At 38.3% G+C, this 25,427-nt stretch overlaps 1 protein-coding gene across 1 annotated transcript in view; it reads right to left on the minus strand.

The window, feature by feature from the left end:
* Positions 1-25,427, minus strand: part of SYNE2 (spectrin repeat containing nuclear envelope protein 2) — a 293,506-nt gene that overhangs the window by 75,924 nt on the left and 192,155 nt on the right. Inside the window, exons 65-80 of the mRNA XM_011386203.2 lie at positions 24,014-24,124; positions 20,766-20,882; positions 17,224-17,454; positions 13,813-13,995; positions 12,651-12,779; positions 11,964-12,085; positions 11,666-11,807; positions 10,159-10,290; positions 8,699-8,851; positions 8,364-8,573; positions 7,103-7,204; positions 5,995-6,114; positions 5,633-5,833; positions 4,180-4,353; positions 2,738-2,869; positions 382-578 (exon numbers count right to left, since the gene is read on the minus strand). Coding sequence (XP_011384505.1) covers positions 382-578; positions 2,738-2,869; positions 4,180-4,353; positions 5,633-5,833; positions 5,995-6,114; positions 7,103-7,204; positions 8,364-8,573; positions 8,699-8,851; positions 10,159-10,290; positions 11,666-11,807; positions 11,964-12,085; positions 12,651-12,779; positions 13,813-13,995; positions 17,224-17,454; positions 20,766-20,882; positions 24,014-24,124 — 2,456 coding nt within the window. The remainder of the gene's footprint in view (positions 1-381; positions 579-2,737; positions 2,870-4,179; positions 4,354-5,632; positions 5,834-5,994; positions 6,115-7,102; positions 7,205-8,363; positions 8,574-8,698; positions 8,852-10,158; positions 10,291-11,665; positions 11,808-11,963; positions 12,086-12,650; positions 12,780-13,812; positions 13,996-17,223; positions 17,455-20,765; positions 20,883-24,013; positions 24,125-25,427) is intronic.

Consider the following 25,427-nt stretch of genomic DNA (forward strand, 5'->3'; position numbering starts at 1 on the left):
AAAAAAAAAAAAAATCTCTGAAGAACTCCAAAGACTTTTTCAAACTATTCTGTTAGCTGAAAATATTAAATATTTTTAAATTTTAAAACTTTTTGAAGGAGATAAGAGAGCAACATCATGGCATAAAGGTAACATGCATAATTTTATAAAATAATTCCCAATTTCCACAGAACTGATTATATATTATCCTGAGTCTTAGCAAACCAGCATCGGAGACTCTAGATTCTACTCAGCCAAGAAGAGGGACTCAACTGCCTCAGATTGTCAAAGAAAATCCACACAGTAAGAGGACTGCATGTAAAACCTGGTTGACTGTAGAATCTCTCTGAGGTCTTTCTCCACTGCAAAATTTGACGCCAATCAATCCCTAAGAAAACATACCTGAGCAGATGCCTGAGAAGCGTTTGTAGTCTGTGTAGTTCATGGTCAATTTTTTTGTTTAGGGACAACCACTGCTCTTCTAGTTTTGCAATCTGGCCCTCTAGTTCAGGACAGTTCACGGATCCCACCAGCTGTTTGCCTTCATTCAGAGTCTGGTAAAGCCGGGCATGCTTCTCATCAATGTTTCTTTTTATTTGCTAATAAGAGTCATAGAATGAATTATTTAAAAATGAAACTGGCCAGTCTATTCACAAATTCTTCATTAAAAATCTACTGTAAAAGCTACTGAATAAACAGTACCACTTTCCTAACCCTCAAGATTCTTGCAGTCTGGCTGGACAAACATGGTTAATGGCTTGCCTATCACCTTTCACAATGAGGGCTCCAACTACTGTATTTCTACGGCTCAGGTTCAGCTCTACGGACTTACATATGCAAAAAGAAAACAATTCACAGATTTAGATCTGAGAGTTCATTCCTCCACCTAAAAACAAAAAAAAAGCTGGCAATCTACAGGGCGCAGTCAGTTTGCAGACAGGTTTTGTGTGACCTGAAGATTATTTTGAAAGACAGGAAATTTTACATAGAGATCAGGATTTCCTGTGACTCTGGGAAAACTGGATCTAGCCATCTGGGTCTGCATTCTCAGGGGGCAAAATTGGGCTGGAACTGAGCAGCTCTCTCTGGTTCCCCTCCACCACAGTCCCCACCACCCCTCTTCTCACTGTAGACCTGGTCAGCATCCCTTTTTCTGTTCTCCTGCCTGGCCCCTGTGAGCATTCTATATTGTAACTTAGGTATGAAAGAGGTAAATAAGAAAGCATGTATTATCCTTCAGACCCAAACAGTAGGCAAAATTTCATTTGGAGAGTCCTCTAAATATAAGAATTCAGTACGGAGAAAAGAAGAGGAGTTCAGGAGAATAAATTAAAGCAGAGAGCACATCATTAACAAAACTTCATGAAAAGAATAAAATTCTTCAAAATTGAATACAATGACCCCCTGAAGAGAACTCTGTCTAAAGGCACTTATCTTCCATGATTGGGTTCAGCCAATGCCACTTATCCTGACAGTTATTTAATCTTTAAAAATAAATTACGATCAAAATAGAACTTTTGCTGTTTTCCAGTTAACCTAAGCCTTTTAAAAAATTACCAGCTTCCTGACCCCAGAGAATTGAGATTTACCTTAGAGCAGGGGTCCCCAAGCCCTGGGCCTCAGACCAATACTGAGTCCGTGGCCTATTAGGAAGTGGGCTGCACAGCAGGAGGTGAGCAGAGAGAGAGAATGAAGCTTCATTTATATTTGCAGATGCTCCCTAGTGCTAGCATCACCACCTCAGCTCCACCTCAGATCATCAGGCATTAGATTCTCATAAGAACACTAGTCCCTGGTGCCAAAAAGGTTAGGGACCGCTGCCTTAGAGTCAGGCTCAATAAAAGAAGATGGCAAAGAGATCACTGTAGCTTTCTAGGCATTTAGAGAACGTAACTACAGTGTTCCAAGGTCCTCTGGAAAATGTTCCTTATAGGAGCTTAAATGTCTCCAAGGAATGTCAGAGCCTTGCCAAGAATTTCATGCTTTCATTTTCCATCTAGTCTATTCGGGCAATGAATTTCCTTTTGAAGTTTTAAAGTTGATAGTTGATAGCAACCTCTAGCCACATAATTCAGCTTCTCATTATATATATTCTAAAGTCAAAACTAAGTATTTTCGGTTTCTGTTGAGAAGATTTAAAACTCATTTTTATCTTGGTCATGTTCTCAATGCCACTTGAAAGTCGTTTAAAGGTTTTATCTTTTCTGTGGCACTGAAATCTGAGACATGGAGACTTCGATAATAATACTATAAGTTCCATAATTTTTAAAGTCTTATGATACTTGTAACAGGTAATTATTGTCTATCTCATATGGGCTATGTCCAGCCAGAGCTTCACTATAGTAATAAAACTAAATATATGTTTAGAGGCCCATGGTTTGCAAAGTTCTTTCTATACTTTAGCTTATTCTCATAACCACTGATATCCATCTCCTGAGACAGGCAGAACTAGCTTAATTATCTGTATTCTACAGATAAAGAAACTGAGGCTTAAAGACAAGGAAGGTGACAGAGCGAAAGTGAGAGCTAGGACACAAACCAAGGTCCTTGACTCCAAGGCAGATATGTGGTTATGCTGAGGAGCTCATGATCAAACTTGTAGTCTCCCCAAATATGTTCACGTCAGTAGTGTGATAAACAATATTTCATTTTAATTCAAATCATTCATCTTCAAAGTCAATCAGTATAGTCACGACAAAATAAAAAACACAAAGTGCTAGAGAGCATGTCTTTGACAGCTTAAATGGAAGCAAAGTACCTGGTAAAATGAAATTCTTTCCACTAATCTTTCTTCCGTCTCCTCCACCAAACTCACAGAGGGCAATGTAGATATAAGAATCTCCAGGTCCTTCTCAAGAGATGCATAGTTTTCATCAAATTCTTCCCATTTCTAGAGAATCAAGAACATAAAATCCAGTAGGAGCCCTTTTCTAGATTAATTTTGTCGTTGTCTGGAACTAACCATAAAAATAAAAATGAACTCTGAGACTGTACAAAATTAAAGCACAGAATCCTGGGGCTTCTGAGAGATCTAATCCACTCTAGTATGAGCTCAGTGTCTAACGGAAAATAAGTACTGCCTTTGCAGAGAAGGTTTTTAAAAATCCAGTTGGCATTAGTGTTTTATGCTTGTCTCATCAAATTGAGGAGGGACTAATATGATTAAGTTAAGCTATGTTCTAGCATATACCTCTGTGGAGGCCTCAGGGCCATAAAACAGTCTCTTTTTTATTTGGAAAGGCGAAGTGTTCATTTTTAAAGTCTTTCTCAACAGATATCCTGTTAGGCTGCTTCTGCAACTCCCTGCTCCAATCCTTGTCCACCGAACACTACCCTACCATGCTGCTTAGAGGATAATTCCACTGTTTGAGGTGATTGGCTTACCCCTTTATCGGGGGAGTACTATTGCTTTCCCCGGAATCTTGCCTCATCCTAGCTCTGTTTCCATAGAAGCTCACCTCTAGGGTCTCGGCATACTACAGGGCAGACTTATGGACACTAAATATTATCTGTTGGAAAAAGAACCACTGTGCTAATTCTCGTATCTGTTAAAATAGAGGGTCATGTGGCTATTCGGGGCACCCACTGGGATTATGAAGTCTTTGAATACAATGAAATATCAATGTCGATTCGACATGCTAACTAGAAAATTTTATTAGCATGAAATAAAACCATATCATATCACATTATTAAGTTGAATATTTCTTTGCTTTTTGTTTATTTCTTTTATGTGCTAACATCTACTGTGTTTAAAAAGTTAAAGGGGAAAACTTTAAAATTGAGAAAGCTTTATGCAAGCTTTTTTTCTTTGAATTGGGACAAGACTGTCACCAATCCACTTCAGGAACAGAAAGAACATCTGAGCCTGTCCTCTTCGGAGAGTACAGTTCCTGAACCACTGACTGCTTCATACAAATGATCTCACTCAAGGTCTCAACACGTTTTCAATTTTATTTGTACCACACAAAACTGAAAGGTAGAAAGATGCTGTACCATCCCTAATTTACATATAAGAAATCTCAGCTAATATTTCATTCAGGAGTAGTAGTCAGAAGTAGAATAAGGTTTCACAATCCTCATTGTTCATTCCCATTTAATTACTGCTTAATCATAACTAGATACTTGTTTTTGACATCTTAAAGCGATGGTTGAAAATCTGGAATTCCCAGCTTAAGTACAAAGCTTATCTAATGCAAATACCTGCAACAAACTCTGTAGCTTTATTCCGCATTGGTGTGACTTTTCTTCTAGTAATTTAACTTCTTTTGCTTGTTCTGCCCAAAATGACTCTTTCTTTTGTAACAAAGAAGGAAGCATTTTGTTGGAGAATGTCTGGATCAATAGCATGTCGGCAACAAGCTTCTGGAAAAAAAGCTGTAAAATGGAGGTTTTAATATTTATTTCTACTTCGTGAAAATTTTAAAAGAGCAAGCTACTTCAACATTTTATACTGTTATTTTGTTATTATTTTTTTAATCCAAAATCCCAGGACAGCCATGTAGAGTCAAACAGAAGAGAAAACAAAATCGACTATGCATACCTTAGTCTTTGATGGAATTTTAACAAATCATGAAGAAAGACTATCCTAAAATATTTTCCATAAAACAGTTCATCTTAAAAGGGCAAATATTATTAGTCAATTTCAATTTCATATCTTCTTAAATCAGTTATTCTGAGGTTTAAGAAACTTTACAAAAAAGATACTGACATAGCCGATTCATTTCAAGACAATGATGGAAAGATGGGTTAGCCCAAGGAGCCCATATATTCAACAGCCGGGGGTTCCTCAACGCTGACTCAACTTCTATTCCATAAGATAGCTAACTAAAGGGACAGGGTCTGTTGGGATCCTGGTACCTAAAAGCTCCCAGAATGGCACTTTAAGAACTTTTAAAGGGAAAGGTTTTCGTTCATTTGGTTCTTCTCCATTTGTAGCAGCTGTCCTCTCTAACCGTTTGGAGGAAACTTGTATGAATCCCTTCTGTTCCTTGATGAGGATACACAGAAGGGTTTATAACAGCAGGCAGAACAGGGCCAACACACTGTAGATATCTACTGATATTTTCTCCTCTTCCCCTCCATTCTTTATATGTATTTACCTTTGAAATTCTGACTCAGGTCTACTTATTAAAGGCTTTGAAGGCAGGAACTTTGTCTTACACATTTTTTATTATTAGCACTTAAGTTACTACATATCTTTAGTTGATGATCATGAAGTTTTTTAATGAAATGAATGGAAAACTAAAGAGTTTACTGTAGCATTACACTACGTACATATTTTTAATATACTAAATAGGTATTTCTTTTGATCTCAGTTTTCAGGAAAGGCTTACCTAAGTTGCCAAATACAATTTTCCCTATTGAATGCTCTCAAAACATGAATTCCAAATTTTAAATTTGTCTGAATGACTCCTCGGTGAATACGTCTTCTCAATCAACTGAAAACTTCATGAAGTAAGGAAATGTATCTGCTTTCATTCACAACCATATTCTTAGAATTCAACAGGGTTCCTGGCATAGTGAGCGCTCTAACAGATGTTTGTTAAAAGAATGAATGAATAATGTATATTCCACCAACGAAGAAAATGGACGCTCTCTGTTCACACTCAAGAAAAACAATCTGTGAAAAGGTGATCTGACCTGTGTATCTTACCTTGTGATTTTGTATTTGTGCCTGTAAGGCCACTTTACTTTTGGTTTGTTGTAAGTGGTCACGAGCAAGCTTTTCCTTGCCAATCTTCACTAGTTCCACCATGCCTTGCAACAAAGCATCTTGCTGGCTCTCAGAGATGGAAGGGCTACAGAGTTCTGAGTACCTGGTTCTCAGGATACCCCACATACTGTCCAGTACATCCTAAAAAGAAGGAACAGGTGTGCACAAACATTTTCATCCAACCATGAAAATAATCCAAATGAAGAACAAATCTAAACTCCCTTGGTAGAATTAAAAAAAAAGTCTTACTCTTTACAATCATAATAATTTACTATGATTGAATGTTTTCTGCTCAGACGTACCTCTAATTTGTAAACCTCTTGGAGTAAAGCATAAGGTAAATGAAGCCTCTCCCCTTCGGCTCTTAGTTTTGCCACTTGACCCTCAGAGTTCTGCAGTTCTACTGTATGTGCATCTGCTTTCTAAAGAGACAATGCAAAAAAGCGAAACCCTTAATAAATTAGAGAAGTGTATGTACGCATTTAAAAAAAATTAAGCAGTAAAGAATTATGGGAAAAACAAAAGTCCCACCTCCCCTGCCTCACCTCCAGCTCACTTCAAAGATCCACACTTGATAGTCCGTTACCAGTGCATTCTAAGCATGTACCAGTAGAGGTACACATGCACATCCTCAAACTCACCAAATTGCACACATTCTGTTCTGCAGTTTGCGCTTTTCACTTATCAGATCCTCAGTATCTCTTCAAATCGGTACAAACGTCTGGCTTCTTTTAAACACACACATGGTATGTCATTGTAAGGCTGCACACTGCTTTAGTAATAGTCTACTCTTAATGGACTTTTGGGCTATTTAGAGTTTTTAATTTAAGCAGTACTGCCAGATCCATCCTTGAATATTTATAAACATATTTATCTTTACGCACTTATCTTATTTCCTTGGGATAAGTGCAACCCAGTACCTAGAGCAGTGCCTGAATATAGTAGGTCCTCAATTAATACTTGCTGAATAAATAAATGAAGCAAAATTGCTGCTGGATTGAAGAGTGTTTAAAATTCTGATCCATATCATATATTTACATATATCTATACATATATATATACATATACACACATATGTATATAAATAAAAAGAATTCTGACATAGTCTAGCCAATGATCCCTAGAAGCTGAGACTAATCAGCTCTCTTATCATTTCCCAATGTCCTTACCAACATTGCACAAACTTAAAATTTTGCCCAGTTGAGAAGTGACAGTGGTCTTTTGTTGCTTTTACATTTCATAAAGTACTACTTAAGAGATATTTTTAAAGATCAACGTATTTTCCTTTTTTATAAATGTACGTAAGTAAGCCTTGCCACTGCTGACAAAAGGAAGTGGTTCAGAAGCAGAGCTTACACACAAGACTCTGGTCCCAGGTTAGGTCAGTTTGAGTTACTTTGACTTGATTACCTGAAGCTGTTCTTCAATACTCTGGCCACTAATTTCATTCAAAGACTGCTGTAAAGATGTTTTATTCTTAATAAGTTGATCATATAGTCGCTTTATTTCATTCTGTAAAAAAGATAAGCGCAGGAAGCAGTGAGAGTTTCATTTAGGCCTTGAACACCTTTTTAAAAAAACTTAGTTGTCTTTTAATTTTTGTTTTCAGAAATTTCAAACATATACCAAAACAGAGAAATCTCTGCATTACCATGATGCAGCTTTGATAATTACTGACTTTTGGCTGGTTGTCTCTCTACGTACTCTCTTCCTGAGCTTTCCTGACTGTACCTAACCTACCTTCCTTCAGATTGTTTGAAGCAAATCTCAGATATTATTTCATCAGCATATGTTTCAGTATGTATCTCTAAAAGATAAAGATTCCTCCCTTTAAAAATACTACGAATCAAAAATAACTCCTTAGTATTAACGGTCCAGATGGGGGTCACATTTCTCTAATTGTCTATAATCGTTCTTTTAGGTTTGAATTGGAATCTAAATGAGGTCCAATCGCTTGCAATGGGTTAACAGGTGTCTTAAGTCTCTTATAAATCTGCAGGTTCCCCACTCATCCCTCATTTTTGTGTCTTGGAATTTTTTGGAAGGGGTTGGGGAATTGGGTCACTTATTCCGCATAGCTTCCCACTGTCCAGATTTGGCTGACTGCACCCACTGTGCCACTTAACATATTTTTCTGTCCTTGTGTCTATTTTACTTAAACTCTAGAGACTTTATTAGATTCAGGTTTGATTTTATGGGCAAGACTCTTTCATGAGTGGTGTTGTGTTTCATTCTTTTGTTATTAGAGCATTTGAGTAGCTTCCTAACCAGTCTACTTGGCCCAAGCCTCTCCTTCAATCTAGACAACTGCCAGATGAATCCACCTGAAACATACATGAACTGTCATTCCTTTGCTCAAATATTTTAATGGTTCCCTCTTATCTAGAAATCTTCCCATACAACACTCATGAAGTGGCTGAATGTAATATAAGAATGAAACATTACTTTAGTTCAATGTAAGTTCACACCCAACACTTTGGAAAGAGGCTTGCTTTCAAATGGTCTCCAACCACAGCAGCAGAACTAACTTTCATAGAAAGAATGTCTCACCGCTTTCCTTAGAGATTCCCATTCACATACGCTGCCAGGAATAGGAATTAATGGAAATTAGGAGGAGTCCGTGCTATAACGTCAAACAGTGCCAAAGCATGGCGAGCACCCAAACCTGTACCTGGTAACTGCGGTTGTAGTCAAGGCCAGCTTTCAGAGACTTGCTTCTAGACGCAGCTGTAGCCTGTGTGTGCTCCAGGTAAACTTGGAGGTTATCAAAACATTCAGGGAACAAATTGGTGTTCTTGCCAGGCCAAGTCATGGCTTTCAAAAGATTATCCTTCTTGTCACTCATAGCTAAGGAAAGTTTTTTCAGCTCAAGAGCCAGTGTCTGCAAAATGGAGAGGCAGGAAGACACAGTGAATGCGCTCTGAGCTTAAGAGGCTTCAGCTCTGGCTTAAATAGTGGGCTGTCTGCAGTAATGGTCAACACCTGGGCTTGCTGGAAATTCCCTACCTCGTAGTGCATCTGTTGGGCACAAATATCCCCTCTGAAGAGGCCGGGTGTCTGCAGCATCTCCTCCACACTGCCAAGGCAGTGACTGAGGGTTAGAAATAGTTCAAATAATTTTTTATCCAAATTTATGTATGTTTCTTCTGTCACATTTTCCTGAATCAAGAGGAAAAAAGAAATAAAAATCATTAGGATTCCTCGACTTTCTAAGCCTACACTTACTATGGTTTCTGTTAGAGCTTACAATTTGTTATACTTTTTAAAAATTAGTCATTTCAAACACTTTGTGAACTAGGTAGCCAAATAAATAAAATTAAGATGTTAATTCTGAGGGAAACAAGTTTAAGAAACTCAATGTTAGGTAGAGAGTTGACTACTGAATGGAATTAAAAGGTAAATCGCAAGATGAAGGACTTCCTTAGTGGGGCCACCCAGGTGGACATGTGGACCCACATGAACTCTACTATCCCTCTTGTCACTGCTCCCTGCCTCCCACATTTTAATGTAGGAGAATGTAGGTTAAAGAATCCAAGGTTTGGCCTGGAGAAGGAAAAGAAGTTATGAAACGTGAAGGGGTTGATTAGTAAGAGGTATATCTTAAAGATAGGAGTGGTACGGCATGGCGACTACACTTAAAAAATACTATATCACATGTCTGAAAGTTGCTGATTGAGTAGATCTGAAAAGTTCTCATCACAAGAAAAAAAACTTGTGACTGAGTGGTGATGGATGATAGTATTGTGTCAGCATTTCATAATATATACAAATATTCAATCATGTTGTACACCTGAAACTAACATGTCAATTATATCTCAATTTTTTGAGATAGGGATGGGCTGTGGAAAGGAGAGAGTTGGGGTGTCATTAATGGACTGACTGTAAGAACTGAGGCCACCCTTAGATGTGGAACTCCAAGGGGGGCCCTAGGGTTGTGTAATTGTGCCCTGGTGAGTTTCAGAGCTACAGGTCTGTTTTAGCATAAACTGTTGGAACCATCTCTTTTTCTTTACCCAAGGTCACCTCAAATTTGTGACTGATTCAGGAGCATGTCAAAGCTAGCAATCGCACCAATTTGGGCTTTGCTTCCTACCATCTTCTCTGAAGGGTACCTAACGTTACCCAGCACACCATCTCGGTGTTAAGTCTACTCAAGGTTGGAAACCTTGCTCCCTCCTTCCTTCCTCACCCTTCCAATCTCAGAGCACCACTGCAGACAGTACTAATCAATCACAATCCTGGTTCCTGCTAATGGTGGACTCAGGTTCAAAAGCCTCTGCACTTGGTGCTCTAGGCAGCCAATGCCATATTTATTAGAGTTGGCAAGAGAGATAAATTCTATTTGCAATTCTAGGACCCACTGCATCATGTGTTCTATTATTTGTAAAGAAAATTATGACCAATTTACAATATCACATCTCCCTTCTTTATGGCAATGAGGAAAACATATAACATGTAACTGCTACCTGTGTCTGAAGATTATTTGCTTCTTGACGCAGGTCTTCAAGTTGGGCAGTATACGTTTTCAGTTCTTCAGTTGTGGGGTATCTAAAGTTATACACGCTCACACTAGGCAGAATACTCACATCTGTGGCAACCTATTTGAAAAACGAAAACCCTGTTACAGACAGTTTGAGATCCTGCTGATGTTCACATAAAATAGTAAAAATGCCTTAGCACGTCGTATCTTCCAAGTTACCTTCTTGGTTTATAAGAAAAAATAGGGAAAATAATAAAGTAATAAAAAATAACAGAAGTCTTTACTTAGAAACCTGAGGGTCCATTTAGATATCAAAACAAGGGAAAACAAACCATAATTTCAAAAATAAAGTAAAATTATTCATCTTTCAATTTAGTAGCAATGCTATCCATGTTGCAAGGTTAGCTGTTTCCCTTCCCATTTACTAGTAGACTCTTGGTATTTAGCCAAGTCTTAAAATAAAATATAGTCACCTAGGGGACAGATTTGCATCTTGATTTGCTATTGAAAAACAATATAAGCATTGAAAATGAGCTGTGACTTCAGAAGGGAGAATGATTCAGAGTTAATTTCTTTCTAAAACTGGAAAATTAACATATAAAAAGGAAAAGGGTAGCGTGGTGGGTGACACTGCTTGGGCAAAGGAACGACTGAAGGCATTCTACTCCTGGCAAGAGGAAGACACATGTTCTAGTATGGATGCCAAGAAGAAGCCAAGAGTAAGGCTAAGGCCCTACCAATGTGTAGGTATTTAACTGGTCAAATAAGGTTCTCTGCAGAGTAGAACAGAAAATTTCCCACCAGACTGGGGAACTGGGAAATTGTTGGTAACCTTTGCCTGGGCAGTTCAAGTGCAAAGGTGAAGGCAGCAGCTTGACTGCTGTGAGCAACAGTGCTATCCTGCTCATGCACTCCCTGCTTATAGAGAAATCCATCAGCAGATGGCACAGTATGAATAAAACCAGTAATGGCCATGATAAGGTGTGTTGGTGGACAAGTACCACTGGCACAGGGCCGGCAAACTGTGGATTCCAAGTAATCTTTTGATGAATGAATGACATTCATATAGCACTGCATCATTGTTAAGTGTTTTCTACATCTTTCTTTTATTCATTCAATAAAGAGTAATTGAGATTTTATGATGGTCCAGGTGCTGTGCCAGGCACTCAAATGTGAACCAGGCAGGCACAGTCTTTCTTCTCATACCATCTGATGGGGAACATGGATAAATAAACAGGCACATAGTATAGGAAGAGCTACGATCAGCATCAGGGAAGCCCAGGGTGCTCTAGAAGCATAAAGGAGGGGTACTTCACACAGATTCCCAGAGGTGTGTAAAAGGGTGGGCCAAGTGAAAAAACCCACTTGGCATCTTTGCTCTCTAAAAAATAAATTGCTATGTAATGCAGAACATACATGTGTATTTAATGAATGCCTGTTAGACTTTCAAAGATAAACATGCTTATTTACACTGTGTACAAACACACACTGACCTGAGGCTCCACAAGCTGAGGAAGAGGCAGCTTTATTTTTGACGAGAGTTCATGATCTAAATATTGCCATTTATCTCCGCTTTGGCTCTGAGTTGATAAGACTGATTCTGGGGCATCATTTTCAAGGCTAGATGCCTCACTGCTTTTGAGCAAAAAAAAAAAAAAAAAAAAAAGGTAAAAAGAATAATCAACATACAAAAAATTTATTACCTTCAGACAATGTTTTATAAGTGAAAAACACTCTTAGTTCTCTCAACCATCAAACTACTGAATGTCCAAATCTTTAAAAATGTTTTACCTCACAGATGATATCTGAGTTGTATCTTTATCATGCTGGCAATACTCGGGCCACATTTTCTTAGCATTAAATTCTATGAATTTGATTAAATCTTTCTGTTCCATTGGTTTCAACTCTAGAACCTATAATTGAATAAGATTGAAATGGTCCAATCAATCAAAGTTTTCAATTAATACCCAAGGGTTTCTTTTATTGAGATAACTGGATTTTGAACCATTTCCTAAATCATAATTTACTATTTCTCTTTTTTGCTTGCTTGTTCTCATTAACTTTTATTTCTCAAAAACCTATTTAAAACATTCACACATTGACCAAATGTAGTTTAATACGTATTACACACGTGGGAAATCACCAAAAATATAGTAACATATTTTGAAACAACAGGGAAAGAGGTGCTATAGTTAGAGATAAGTGCACCCTGAAGATAGCTGCTTAGTTTGATATAAGATGCAAGTTAATAAAGTAGCAAAATTAGAGTGTCCCCAACAGGAGCAGTGAAAGTGAAGCAGGTGCTGCATCAATGCTCAACACTCGGAGCTGCTGCACACACAGGGACACCCACACTTCATACTTTCCGTTCAGTCGCATAAGAAAATGCTTCAGTGGTGGTTCAGTATTTGGTTCAAAGGGAAATTCCGCATAGAAAGCTTTATTCTTATCCCTACAACTGTTGGGGGCTGAAATTACCTGCTGTTGCTGAAAATCTTTTTGTCTGATGAATTGTGGCCTTTCCATTACAACAGATTTAAATTCAGAAAGGTTATCTGTTTGGAGAACTTTCTGACGCTTTGAAGGTTTCCTTAGAAGGGTAGAATGCTGCAAAAATTTTTAAGATGGCAGACTATTTAAAAAGATGATCCGCTTTATTTCAATTCAATAACGAGACTATACAATGGGAACACTTTATATGAAGTAAATGACAAATGCATTTTGTTATTTACTATAATTTTACACTATGATTTAATGTACTTATTTCATAACAACTTTATAAACCACTACATTTGATGAAGTGGTCATCTTATCATTTTCTCAACTTATTTCAGCCAATGAATTACTAAAAGCCAGGAAATCTATTGCCTTTTTTCCTTAAGAACAAAGTAAAAAAGATAATAAAAACAAGAAATAGTATTATGCTTATAAATTCAAATTTCCTCTGTGTCTACACCATAGATGTTTTAAAAAGAGAGAACAAATTAGAATGAAAGGGGAACCAAATGGCTTGTGTATCTTCAGCTAATCTTATTTCTGTGAATAGAAGTCCTCCAACTAGGAACCACCATCTCGTGTGTATGCAAATCTTATATAGCAAGATCCTACTCATGAGATGCACATTTGCATCTATAAACACAGAATTCTTTTAAGTCACAAAAAACACTTTAACTATATAATACCTTCATCAGTACACATAAATATTTGTAAATAAATAATGAAAGTACCCTGGAAATAGGTTTTATGTTTCTGATGTCAAATTTTAATATTATCTATAAAGGCCACATTTTCTAGTCAATTAGTCACAAAATACATCCTTTAAAATACATACTTCCTTTATGAAGAAGACTTACACCAGACCTCATTACCAGCAAGATCAACCCAATCAAACCAACCAAATCAAACCAACACCGTCACTAAAAACAACCTAGATAGGAAAACTGCATTAGCAAAATGAAATCAGTAACAAAAGCTGGAACAACTATTCCTCACAGTTTGAAGAGGACTAATTCTTTCTTACTTAGTATAATTCGCCTATAGTTATTTCATCACCTCCTTCTAGAGTTCTCTCCTGATGGGCCTATCACATATATATACACACGTATGTCTACATACATGTCAATGCATGGCCATATTTTACCTGGTCCTCACTGTATTTCTCTTGAAGCATTAGCTGGACTTTTTCCAAGTTGCACTTCACAGTTTTTAGTTTCAAGGAAAGTGCTTCGGCCTCCTGTTGGGTGGCTCCACTATCTCCCAAGCCCTGATCTCTGCAGTTCTCTAACAGAGAGGCGACCTTGTGCTCGATCTCTGTTAGCATAGCCTAGGAAATAAAATCATTTAATTATTCACAGTTTTCGTCTTAAACAAATGTTACACTCCAACACAAGTCTGATTCACTCTCTCTACCTAAGTGTGTATATAAGTCTCAGAAGCCCAGGTTGGAAGAGATCTTGAGGGGAAAAAAAAAATCCACATAATTCCTGTGCTTTTCTACAGGGGTGCAACCAAATCGGCCCCAAATTGCAGCTGTTATTCTCTAAAATGATCTAACATAAGTGATTCTACAATCACTTTAGAAAACACAGCTGAATGCATCCAGCATAGCATAGTAGTTAAGAACACAGACACCGAAACTAGACTACCTGGGTTCAGATCCCAGCCCTGCCACTTAGCAGCTGGGTAAACTTAGGCACCTTACTTTGCATGAGTGTGCCTCTAGTCATCTGTAAAATGGGGATAATATCAGAACTTACCTCTTGGGGCCATTTTGAGGAGTTAGAATTGAACCCACATACTTAGGCCAGTACTTGATACAAGTCTGTGCTGACTGTTATTTTTCCCCATCTTCCTAACCTTTTTCTGTTGCAATCCCAGTGGTGAGAGTAGTAATAAAAAAGAATTCAACAGAACTCTGAAAACCCTTTCCCTTGCTCTTTTCCTTTTCTTTCTCCAGCCAAATAAGCTTCTAAAGTATCAGAAGAAGACCACAGAAGAAATAATTTGGAGCCTAAAACAGTAAGTCATTGATATAACTTGTCAACTCACACATGGGTCTAAAAATAAATCAGCTGGATGAAGCAAGTTTCTCAATAAGACACTGTATTTCTCCTCGGCAGATCAAGTTTGCCCTCTCCTGGGGCTCAGGAGCCCAAACAGTCATGCCATCTGGCTGGGCACACACATGTAGCAGCACCTTTGACTCACATTCCAGTACTGCGATCATATGTGCTAAAAACTCAGCGCGTCACTAAGAACAAGCTCAGTTCTTTCAGAGAAACTTAAGGAAAAATTCTATCCTTAAAACAAATTTTCAAATAATATATCTTAAAACTCCTTCATCCAAGCAAACTACTTACTTGGATCTTGTACAGACTCTTCAAAGCTTAAACAATATGTACTCATAGATTTTAAGAGTGGCTATAAACAAAGCGTACTATAATTTTGCATGTTTTTTCCCCTCACTTAGCTATTTTATATATACTTTTTCATGCATCTACATATCTGTGCTTCACGATTCCCACTTTAATAGTTGCAAGTTGATATTACATTAATCACTTAACAATAGGGAAATTGTTAAGCCTTTAAGCTGTTTCCAGTTCTTCAATTTTGTAATCGATGTTGCCATAAATATTTTTCTCCTTTTTATGTTATTTTTGGAGGGTAATTTTAAAGTAATGGTCAAAGAATATTAAGTCAAAGATGAACATTTTATATGCTGGCTGCTGACCTTCCAAAACACTGAGCCAATCAGACAGAACTATCAGACATTAGTGGAGCTATTTTTCCAGAGTTTTCCATGATGATATAATTTTTGCCAATGTAATGCAGGAACAAGACAACAGCTACTTTAATTAAAATGTTTTTAATAATCAAAGCTGAACATTTCTTCTCAAATTACCGAATATAATTTTTCTTGACTGATCTGTTTGCTCCTATCCTTTGGACATTTTCCCACTGAGAACTTAGAGCATTTTTATAGACCACTGTAAGGCTTTTCATATGTTTCAATATTAAATATGTTACATAAATAAGCCAAAGATAGCCTCTGTATATTGGCCCTTAGGTTGTTTATTTGTTCACGGCAAGCCAGGGCCATTAGCTCAAATCTCACTGGCACCAAACTCAAAACTGGACCCTACATCTGTTAGTCATGGTTAAGACAAACTCTGGGGCTCTAAAAGACCCCGGCCTCTGCTGCCCTTTGGAGCTCTTAGACATTACCTAGGCACAAGGCTTCTCTGGATTCCCAGATCCCACCGATCCCCCGGGAGATGCCTTGTCCTCTTCCCCTTCCGGGTGGTGGCCCCACCCCATCCCATGCCACAGCTTCTGTAAGGTCTCCTGCTGCAAGGGACTTCCCAGTACACTAAGATGCTGCCAAAACATCACCCAAACAAAGCTCATTGTGTGCTGCTGCCACCTTGTGGTTGTGTCTTTTCTTTGAGCAGCCACCAAATCCCTGAACTCAACAGAAGTGCCCCAAGGAGAGGATTTGGGGATGATCAAGGAGTTGGTATGGAGTCCACCCAGTGAGCAGGACAATCTATTGGCAAACTGATCCTAGATGACCTTAACTGGCTGGGACTTGACATTTGAAAAGCTACAGGTTCAGAGTAGCATGGCGTTGTTCTGTGCTGTAGTACCGTCCTGTCCAGACTCCCACGCCTCATCAGCCAAGCTACACAGTTACGACAGTATTTGAGAATATGGTCTACAGTAGGAGTTCCCTGTGGCCAGGCTAGTGAGATCGGGGTACTCTGAGATGATGTCATCATCATTGGGAACCGCAGCAAGAGACAGCTGAGCCAATTAGGCAGAGACTACAGTCCAAAGCTGGTCTCAGCGCCACTGGGAGAGGCGCCTCAGCTGTTGTGGCACTCAATTGTGCTGCTGCAATGTAATCAGCCTAGCCCCTCCCTGGAGGGATATAAATATAAGGATCCCAATCTTGGGGCTGAGCCTGCAAATGTTACCAAAAGTGACTAAAGGCAAGGAATTTTACATTCCTGTTCCTCTAAGGAAGAGCAGGAGCATTCGCAGTAAAATGGCAGCAAAGCCCTTTTAAGTTATCTCGTCAATCTTGTAAATCGAGATATTGTTTCATTTCATTCTTTGATTAAAAATTCAAAGAACTTATTACTATGAATAAAAATAACCGTTAGCATTTATTGAGCACTTTTTATATCTTTTATATACCAGACATTGGTTTATATACCTTTTCTCATTTATTCCTGGCAAAGTACTAAGAGATAACCTGCTATATGAAGAAAATGAGGTGAGAAATTCACTTCCTCAAGTTTACAGTTAATGGGATGGACCTGGATTTGGACTCTAGATTCTGAGCTCTTTCCCTCTACTGTCTCCCCAAATACTTTGTTAATATAAATCATTTCAAGGAATTACCCAGAGAACAGAAAGTTGAGTGCAAGATAAACAGAGGGGTCAGAGTAATAAAAGGAAACACACTGTTGCTTTAAGAGAAATTCACCTAATCGTGGAAGGTGATTGGTGAACAGACAAGCCCTGAACTCCGACCCATTAGCCTTACCTGGCACCCTACCAGCTGCTGTTCCACCACTTGCTGCATGTCTGCATTTAAAGTTTCCGGCTCGAATGCCACGTTGGCTTGGTGTAGCCACAGCTCCAGCTCGGCCACCTGGGTCTTGCAGACATGGAGGACTTCTGCAGGCTCGGGGCTAGGTTTCTCCACCGTGGCCTCAAAAGCTCCTTGCTCGTCAGAAAAGCCCAGAGCTACAGCCTTGATAGGAAGTGTGGCACCCTAAGATAAATCCAAAGATAATCCAGCAGTGAAAAGCCAGGAGTCCAAAGTTTTCAGATTTGGACTTGCAAAGACCTGAGAACTTGCAGCATTTCCCCAGTTAAAGAAAAAAAAAAAAATACACACACACACACACACAGAGGCAGAAGTAAGAAAGAAAACTGCACCTCCACACTCATAGCAACAATCATGTGACCTGGCGCCCCAGGTTTCCAAGCAGCCGATCTGCAGGTACACAGGTACAGTGTTCCCAGGCACAGAGGACACAAACGGGCTCCCAGTTCATTAACAGTAGGCCCCAGGAGACAGGTGAATATAGTGAGAGGGTGAGCGTGTGGGCGTGTGTGTCTGAAACATTTCAGAGAGCTGGCCAGTGTTTAAAGTGCGTGACACGTGATTAAGCAGTGCTTACATTGCTGTGCGCTCTGTTCAAACAGAAAAAAGAGATCTTTACACACTGGCTGGGAAATGAGGAAATATAGCATACACTTTCAACTTAATATCTTTTCAAGTAGTTAGATTATAAAATATTTTAGTTTTCTTTTCCCCTAACATACATGCTATGACTCATCTAAACTTCTACTAAAAATAGCTTGAGGCAGTCAAGTAATGAGCTTCGGTGGGATAATCTGAAAGCATTTCTCCTATTCTTCATAGAGAATCCCTAAAACTACTTTTCAACCTCTAGATATTCAAATATTAAGGAGTAGATGCTTACAGTATAGTATAAAAAAACTGTGATGTGTTCTTTTTATATTGAAACCACAGAGCTGCTTAACAATCCAACAGAAAAATTTCTCAGATACCAAATAAAAATATTCTAGAAATTATATAATAGATACTTTCAATTTAGAAGTAAGAGATGATCTGATATAGAGATAAATTTGCTTCCCACATCCTGTTCCAGAATATTGAAAGAGTATATAAACTTTTCTAGAGAAATTCCTTTAGGTGTAAGGATTTGCGTTTTGCTCTATAAAATTATTGATCTTAATATGTATTTTGTTATAGTTATAAAGAAACACAGTATTTTCTACAAGAGATTTTGCTAACTACATGTTAGCATCTAAAAAGGAACAGTTTTGGCCAAGTGACATACTTCTAATGAGAGCTGCAAGCAAACGTATACTCTAACTCAACTCAAATGCACGTTTCCCAATGTTAGTGGAATTTTGTTTAAACATAGGACTTTCGGGATAACTGAAGTAAGCAAAATTGGCAAGTAGCAACAAAAACAAGAGGGTACGGCAATATCATTCATTCTCACACACATTGATGAGTATCATGAAAGATGGTTTGGCAAAAGTGTCTCTGGGTTGTTCTTGTTCCCTTTCACCATCTATTAATTTCACGTTTGCTCTTTTCTGCCTAAATGCTACTTCTCCCCTGCCCTTATCAATATTTTCTTCAAGAATCACCTTCTTAAAGAAGTCTTCCCTGGCCTTGTATTTTCTCTGCGGTTCATACAGTCAGATCTATACTTGTACTCAATTATACCTGTTTCAATTCTTCTTTTTTAATCCTGATTTTTAAAAAAAGCAACAGCTGTGTGATTTTACTGCCAGACACAAATTTCTAGTCAGATACTGCTCTATCTTAGTGGCAATGATTTTGGGATCCTCTTTTTTTGTCACATGAAATAACAATCTGTTAATATTAATACATTTGTAATAATAGATTTATCATCTGCCTTCTTTATTTATTCAAAAACATTATTTATATGCTACGCACATTTTTTTTTTAATGCCAATATTGAGTTTCTTTGCTTTCTCACTAATGAGGAAACACGGAAGGTGGATATATAATCTGGGCTGTATTTGCTAGTTATTTGAACCTGAAGAGAATACAAAGGTGAATAGAAGAAAAAAAGTATTTTCAACCACAGGACATCAATAGCTGAAGGTGGCCTGCGGAACCTGCCTCTTTTTATAGTCAAAGAAACCCAAGTACATTTAACTCTTAATCAGTTCACACACCTCCCATTTCACCCCATTGCTCCTGAGGAGCTCCAGCCTAGACTTAAGTTAGTTGGCCAAGGTCACACAGCTCTGAGATCATTTAAGTCTGAGTCCATAGTTTTTTCCACAATAGCATCTCTGTTCAAAATCTTCTCTCAATGATAGCCCCAAATTCTAAAAGCAGAAATTATTTAAATAAATGTTTTATGGTTGCACACTTTGGGTAGGGGATGGCAAAAGGTATTACCACAAGCATTTCTTGTGACAGAGAATCATGTCATCTTTACAGCATAACTGTAAATCAGTAATACCTAATTCTTTATTGGGCTTTAGAGCCAGACCACAGTGCTAAATGTGATACACAAGCCATCTCATTATTTTACACCACAAGCCCAGTGTACAGATAAGGAAACAGAGGCTTAGAGAAGTTATTCAAACTGCCTATGGCTGTGCAACTAGTAATTAGAGTCAGGATTCGATCCCTGATTTCATTGTGCCTTACAGTCTGCAAGTCCACATTCTTGACATAACTCTGCCAGCCCTCTAGTATTCAAGTTAGCCTCTCAGTGAATGTCACACTGCGTGATTTCTGCATCAACACATCACTGATCTAAGTAACAGCCTGTAGCTATGTATATTTCATGTCAAAATACCAGCCCTTTAAATTCATTCCTTAATATTTTACAGTCAATTATATAAATATCTACATGTCTCCTCCCGGGCCCATCCCTTTTAATAAAATGCAAAATTTCTGGCTAAAGTGCAATTACACAGACATGCTATTGGGATGGTAGCAGTTTATTTTGCGAGGCCAAACCTGCCTTGATTTCACATCTTTCAGTACTAAACACTTAAATTAGGAAGGCAGACTGGAATATTCTGGGTTTGACTCCTTACTCCTCCATTTACCAGCTGTACTTTTACTCCTTGAATTTTGATTTCCTCATCTGTAAACCTAGTGTAGGTATTAACCTGCCTTATTTAATCTGAGGATTAAACAGCAAATATAAAGGCCTCATGTAATAGGCAGTTAATCAATATTAGCTCCTCTCCACTTTCACTGCCCCCATAAGCTGTATCCACAGAAGAGAGAATTAGTTGTTAATGGAAAGACTAGTTCACTCTGTGAAACGATTAAGTGAAAAATCTTTACTTGCTCTGTGCCATGCTTACTTTCCATATGAACATCTGGTTGCAAATCTTCCAGTTCTCCACCTTGACAACACAGATGCAGATATGAAAGTTCACAAAGAACTCTTGGCTTGAAATACACAGTCTTGAAAACACAGAGAGCTTGTCACCTGTAGATACTCAGGTACCTAAGCAACTGCCTTGTTACCAACAGGGACTTACCTCTTCTGTTTGGTTGGGACTCAGGGAGAATTCTGGGCCTTGCTCAGTGCTTTGCGACCCTGGTGCAAGAATTTGTGCCATGGAACTATCACATGTACTTATTTTCCCAGTTGCCTCCTGCAAAGAAATCAAAAGAGGTCCAGAAAAATTCCTGCTCTGCTGCCTTGCAAGTCGCTCTTCCTACACCTACTCATTTTATAAATCGCCTGCTTGCAAAAATGTCCAGACAAGTCAGATATATTTCGAAAAAAGTTTGTTCATTAGGGGAAAAAAATCACCTTCTTCAGGTTTGTCTTTATTGAAAGACTTATATTTTCCAGTTTTCTAGTTAATGAGGAGCACAAAAAGATTGTATATTTAAGTAGATTATTTTGAGAATTAAAATTAAATGAGATTATATGATAAAAGCCACATTTCAAATAATGGGGAAAAAGATGAATTCACTAAAACTGGGAACAACTATCCAGGCATTTCATGAAGAATATAACTAGATCCTTGTCTCACTCTGAACAAGGAATTCTAATTTGTATCTAATATTTAATGAAAAAGTTATACCACAAAAATTCCTAAAGAAAATACGAGTGACTCTTTTTCTAATATAGTAGTGGGGAAGGACTTTTAATGCATGATGGTAAAGAAAAAGAATGTTAGTATTAACAACATAAAAAATAATGTGCACCACAAAAGACACCACAATCTAAATCAAAAGAGAAATAACAGATTGGGATAACAACTTACAAAGTGTTACTATTCTTAGTATGCTAATTACTCTTATAAATCAATAAAGAAAACATCAACCCCTACACAGGAAAACAGTTAAATGGCATGAATAAGCCATTCATATGAATGCAAAAGCCAAAAAACGCCTAAAGGGATATTCAACATTCTTAGAATATAAATGCTATTTAAACTACCTGTTAAGTACGGCTAAGATTGAAAATATACAATATCAGCTGGGAACAGGAAAGAGGCATTTGTATGCATTTCAGATAGGAATAAAACAGATGTAGTCTTTCTCAAGGACAGTTTGGTAATATGTGTCACATTTTAAATGGATATATACCTTGATTCAGCACTTCCACTTACTAGGTGAATCAAGGTTAAACAATGGGAAAATGTCATGTACACACAAAAAATTGACCATGTGTGGTAGGAAAAGTATAGAATGTTGTCATCGACCAAACTTGATTGCTCTAGTGATAAGCTACGTGATCCTGCACAAGTTAACTTGGACTCTGAGTCTCAAGCTTATGATTGTTAAACAATGACAGAGTATAAAGTATCTAGCAGTTCTTAACCAAACATTATTTTTTAGTTCCTTGTATGAAAAACAGTAACTGCTGTTAGAAAGGTATGAACCAAGAGCTAAAGGTAAAGCTTGGTTTAAGTAGCTTGGTTTAACTTTTAACTAAAAGAAGGTAAGGATCATGAAAAGCCTGGAATTCCAGACTATGAAGTTTGCATTTTATTCAGGAGATAATCAGAATCCATGAAAGACTGCAGATTGTTAATAGTTTTATGAAAAGCTATCAGTTAGTATTGTATAATACATGTTAGGAAAAATGGCTGAAGGCTGTAACCCAATTAGAAGACTACTCCAAAAGTCTAGGGAGCAACAATTGCCTAGAATATGATGATGGCAAAAATAATGAGAAAAGGATGTAAAGACTGAGTTGACATCACTTGACCACTGATTGGATAAGAAAGGTAAGAGAAATGAGGTATCTAAGATGACCCTGAAATTTGTCTTAGAATCTGAGAAAATAGTGGTGTCATTAGTAGACACTGAGAAATGAGGAAGGAGAACAAATTTGAAGGAATGTTGGTAAAATGGGTTTGAGATGAAAGAAATAACATCCAAAAAGAGAAATCTATCAGGAAGGTAGAAATGTGGAACAGATTCAAGGGAAAAGTCAAGACTAGAAATGTGATTTGGGAATCACTGGCATAGAGGTGAGTACCAAATGTATGTGGGGGATGGGGGAATTGCTGTGAGAGAAAACAAAAAGGAGAACAGAACATTGGGGGACTATCGACCTACACAGGGATGGGGCAAGAGAAGGAGGTGCAGCAGGGGTCACAGGCAGACGAGACAAGAAAGTGCAGAATTTAGAAAGTCAAAGGAAGATTGTACTTTAAGAAGGATGAGGTAGTCAATAGCACCCAATGCTAGAGATATCAATAAGGATGAGGACTAATAAAAGGGTATAAATTGATGGTTCAGAAGTCCAACGGCATTTAAGTAGAGCCAGGACTAAAATCTTGATTGGAAAAAAGGGGCAATGGCGAGGAGCACCAAGTAAAGACATTTAGCTGTAAATGAGAGGAAGCACAGTAACCGACATGGGAAGCAGGATCAAGAAATTCAATGCACTAAAGTACCATACTGAGCCCAGAACAGGACATAAAAATGCAGAAGACAGAGTTCTTGCCATTCATGAAACTGTGTCAGCGTGTACATAAAATTGTAGTAAGTCATTCCTTCAGGTCAGAATGCTATTGGAAAACAAAGAGAAAGAGACGGGAAGTTTCTTGCAGGTGGAAATTGAGATGGGCCTTTGTGGACTGGTGGGCAGTCTACAGGCAGATGAGGAGAGACGGGCTCCCAGGGACACCAAGTAGTTTCTGAAGAGAGTCTGGGCTCTGGGACACTCAGTTTGTTTGGGGGAGAGGCTCCAAGGAAGAGAACTGGTTAGGGAGGGGAAAACAGAATCCTTCGGAGGTGGAGAGAGAAGGAATCTGTCAAAGGCAGAGACCAGAGATGTAGGTATGGGCCCAGCCTGGTGCGAACGATTGGTGAAAAAACTGGCCTGGCAGCGGGAAGAGGGGTAAAAATGGGGAGGGGAGGTGTACGAATCATAATGATGCAGGCAGGGATGGTTCAGGAGTAAGGGCAAAGCATCCTGTTCACGTCAGGTATAATGATTTTATAAAGTGAGGGCATTTGCCTTCAATTTTGAGAACCTGGAGAAGATTTAAAAGGTCATAAGAAACAAAAAGACTTACCTCATTAACTTATCTTATACATTATTTTGTCAAAAAGGATTATAAGGAGATTCCCCACCACGACCCTGCCAACTACTCCCCAAAAGAGAGGTGTGTTAAATGCTTTGAAACTCTGTGATGAACTTTTTAGGTGCTCCTTCCCTAAGCGATCTTTCAAAACAGAAATTCTTTTCTCTGATTTATTATATATAACCTATCATCCCAGGCCCCCCGCCCCACAAATGTGTTCTGCCCAGTATTACCTGAATGATTGTTCCAGAGGACGAAGATGCTCTATCTTCCTCCATGTCCCTGTCATGCTTCCAGAGTGAAGACCAAGACACAGAAGATGGCTCTGCTTTCTTATCTCCTTTCTAATACAGTAATCAATTGATCAGCAGAGGGAAGTGATGTCCTACCATCATAACCAGCATCCTACTCATCTCTTTTATATAAAACTCAGTTTACCAAGCAGTATGATTATAGCCCTAATTCGGCCTCTCCCCCTATTTTCATCTCTTTGGCTAACTAAATCATATGTCGCCAAATATGGTTGCTCATCTAGAGCCTAAAATACATTCTTAAAAGTCAGGAATCAGCTTCCATCACATAAAGATCTTTAAAACAGGGTGGTTTTTTTTTTTTTAAGGAATTTAATCTACTTTGATAAATTTAACCTTAAATGCTGTCTTTAAGATAACAGCCTGATGAATGTGTATTTTCTTTGTTGCCGTCAAAGACACTGGATATTATAAACATACCAGCTCAGAAGAAAGAAAACACAAGTCTCAAATTAGAATCATGTAGATGTGCACTCTTTTTTTGGCCCGTTACCCCGCTATATTCTCACAATTCTGTCTGCCGTGAAGGGGTATGATCAGATTACAAAGTCGTCTGATAGTCAGAGGACAGTTAACCTGTCCTCAGCTCTACCATGTCTTAGTGATAGACTGCGGGACAGCAAGTTGTTCTCTGTGACAGCGGAGCTATTTAACAATCTACAAAACGAGCAGAAAACATGTCTGGTGGTGACCTGTGAGGCAGGAAAACTTTAAACTGCTATAACTTTCTTCCTACAAGACCCACTGTAACTTTAGTTTTTAAAGTATGAGATAAGAAATTGGTATCAGGAAATACAACGGCAAAGTTCTCATTCAACCAGTTATAATGAAGTAGTAAGACCAGTAGTAGTTGCTAACCATCTCTCCGTGTCCTTGGCAATGCTGTTTTAGACTAAAAAAGTAATTCGAATATGGAAAAATAAGGTTCTAAAAAGCACACCAGGAGTACCAACCAAACAGCATACTCTCAAAACTTCAGAGAAAGTACTCAGAAGTCAGGATACGGCAAAGAACTTCATCTTCTCCCTCACCCCAAAAACAGTGTGTGAATTACATTGGTCGCTCTCTAGGGAGAAGCTGTTCAGATGCACTTAAATGTTAATGACATCGGAGACCTACTTTGGTCACCCTTACATCAGCATTAATTTAAAAAATCTTTACTGTTTCCATTCATTTTAAGATCTTCCCATTGCCCTTCTTTTAGAGATTTCGGTTCTAACAAACTTTAAACAAGAAAACCATTTTCCTTACTTCACTCTTCAGAGAGCTCTCTTCCACCTCTTCCCTGACTGCTGGCAGGAAAGGCATGGATCCTCTTCTGTTCAACTGAAAGGCA

Source organism: Pteropus vampyrus, unplaced genomic scaffold, assembly GCF_000151845.1.
Source record: "Pteropus vampyrus isolate Shadow unplaced genomic scaffold, Pvam_2.0 Scaffold15, whole genome shotgun sequence".
In the NCBI taxonomy this organism is placed as follows: Eukaryota; Metazoa; Chordata; class Mammalia; order Chiroptera; family Pteropodidae; genus Pteropus; species Pteropus vampyrus.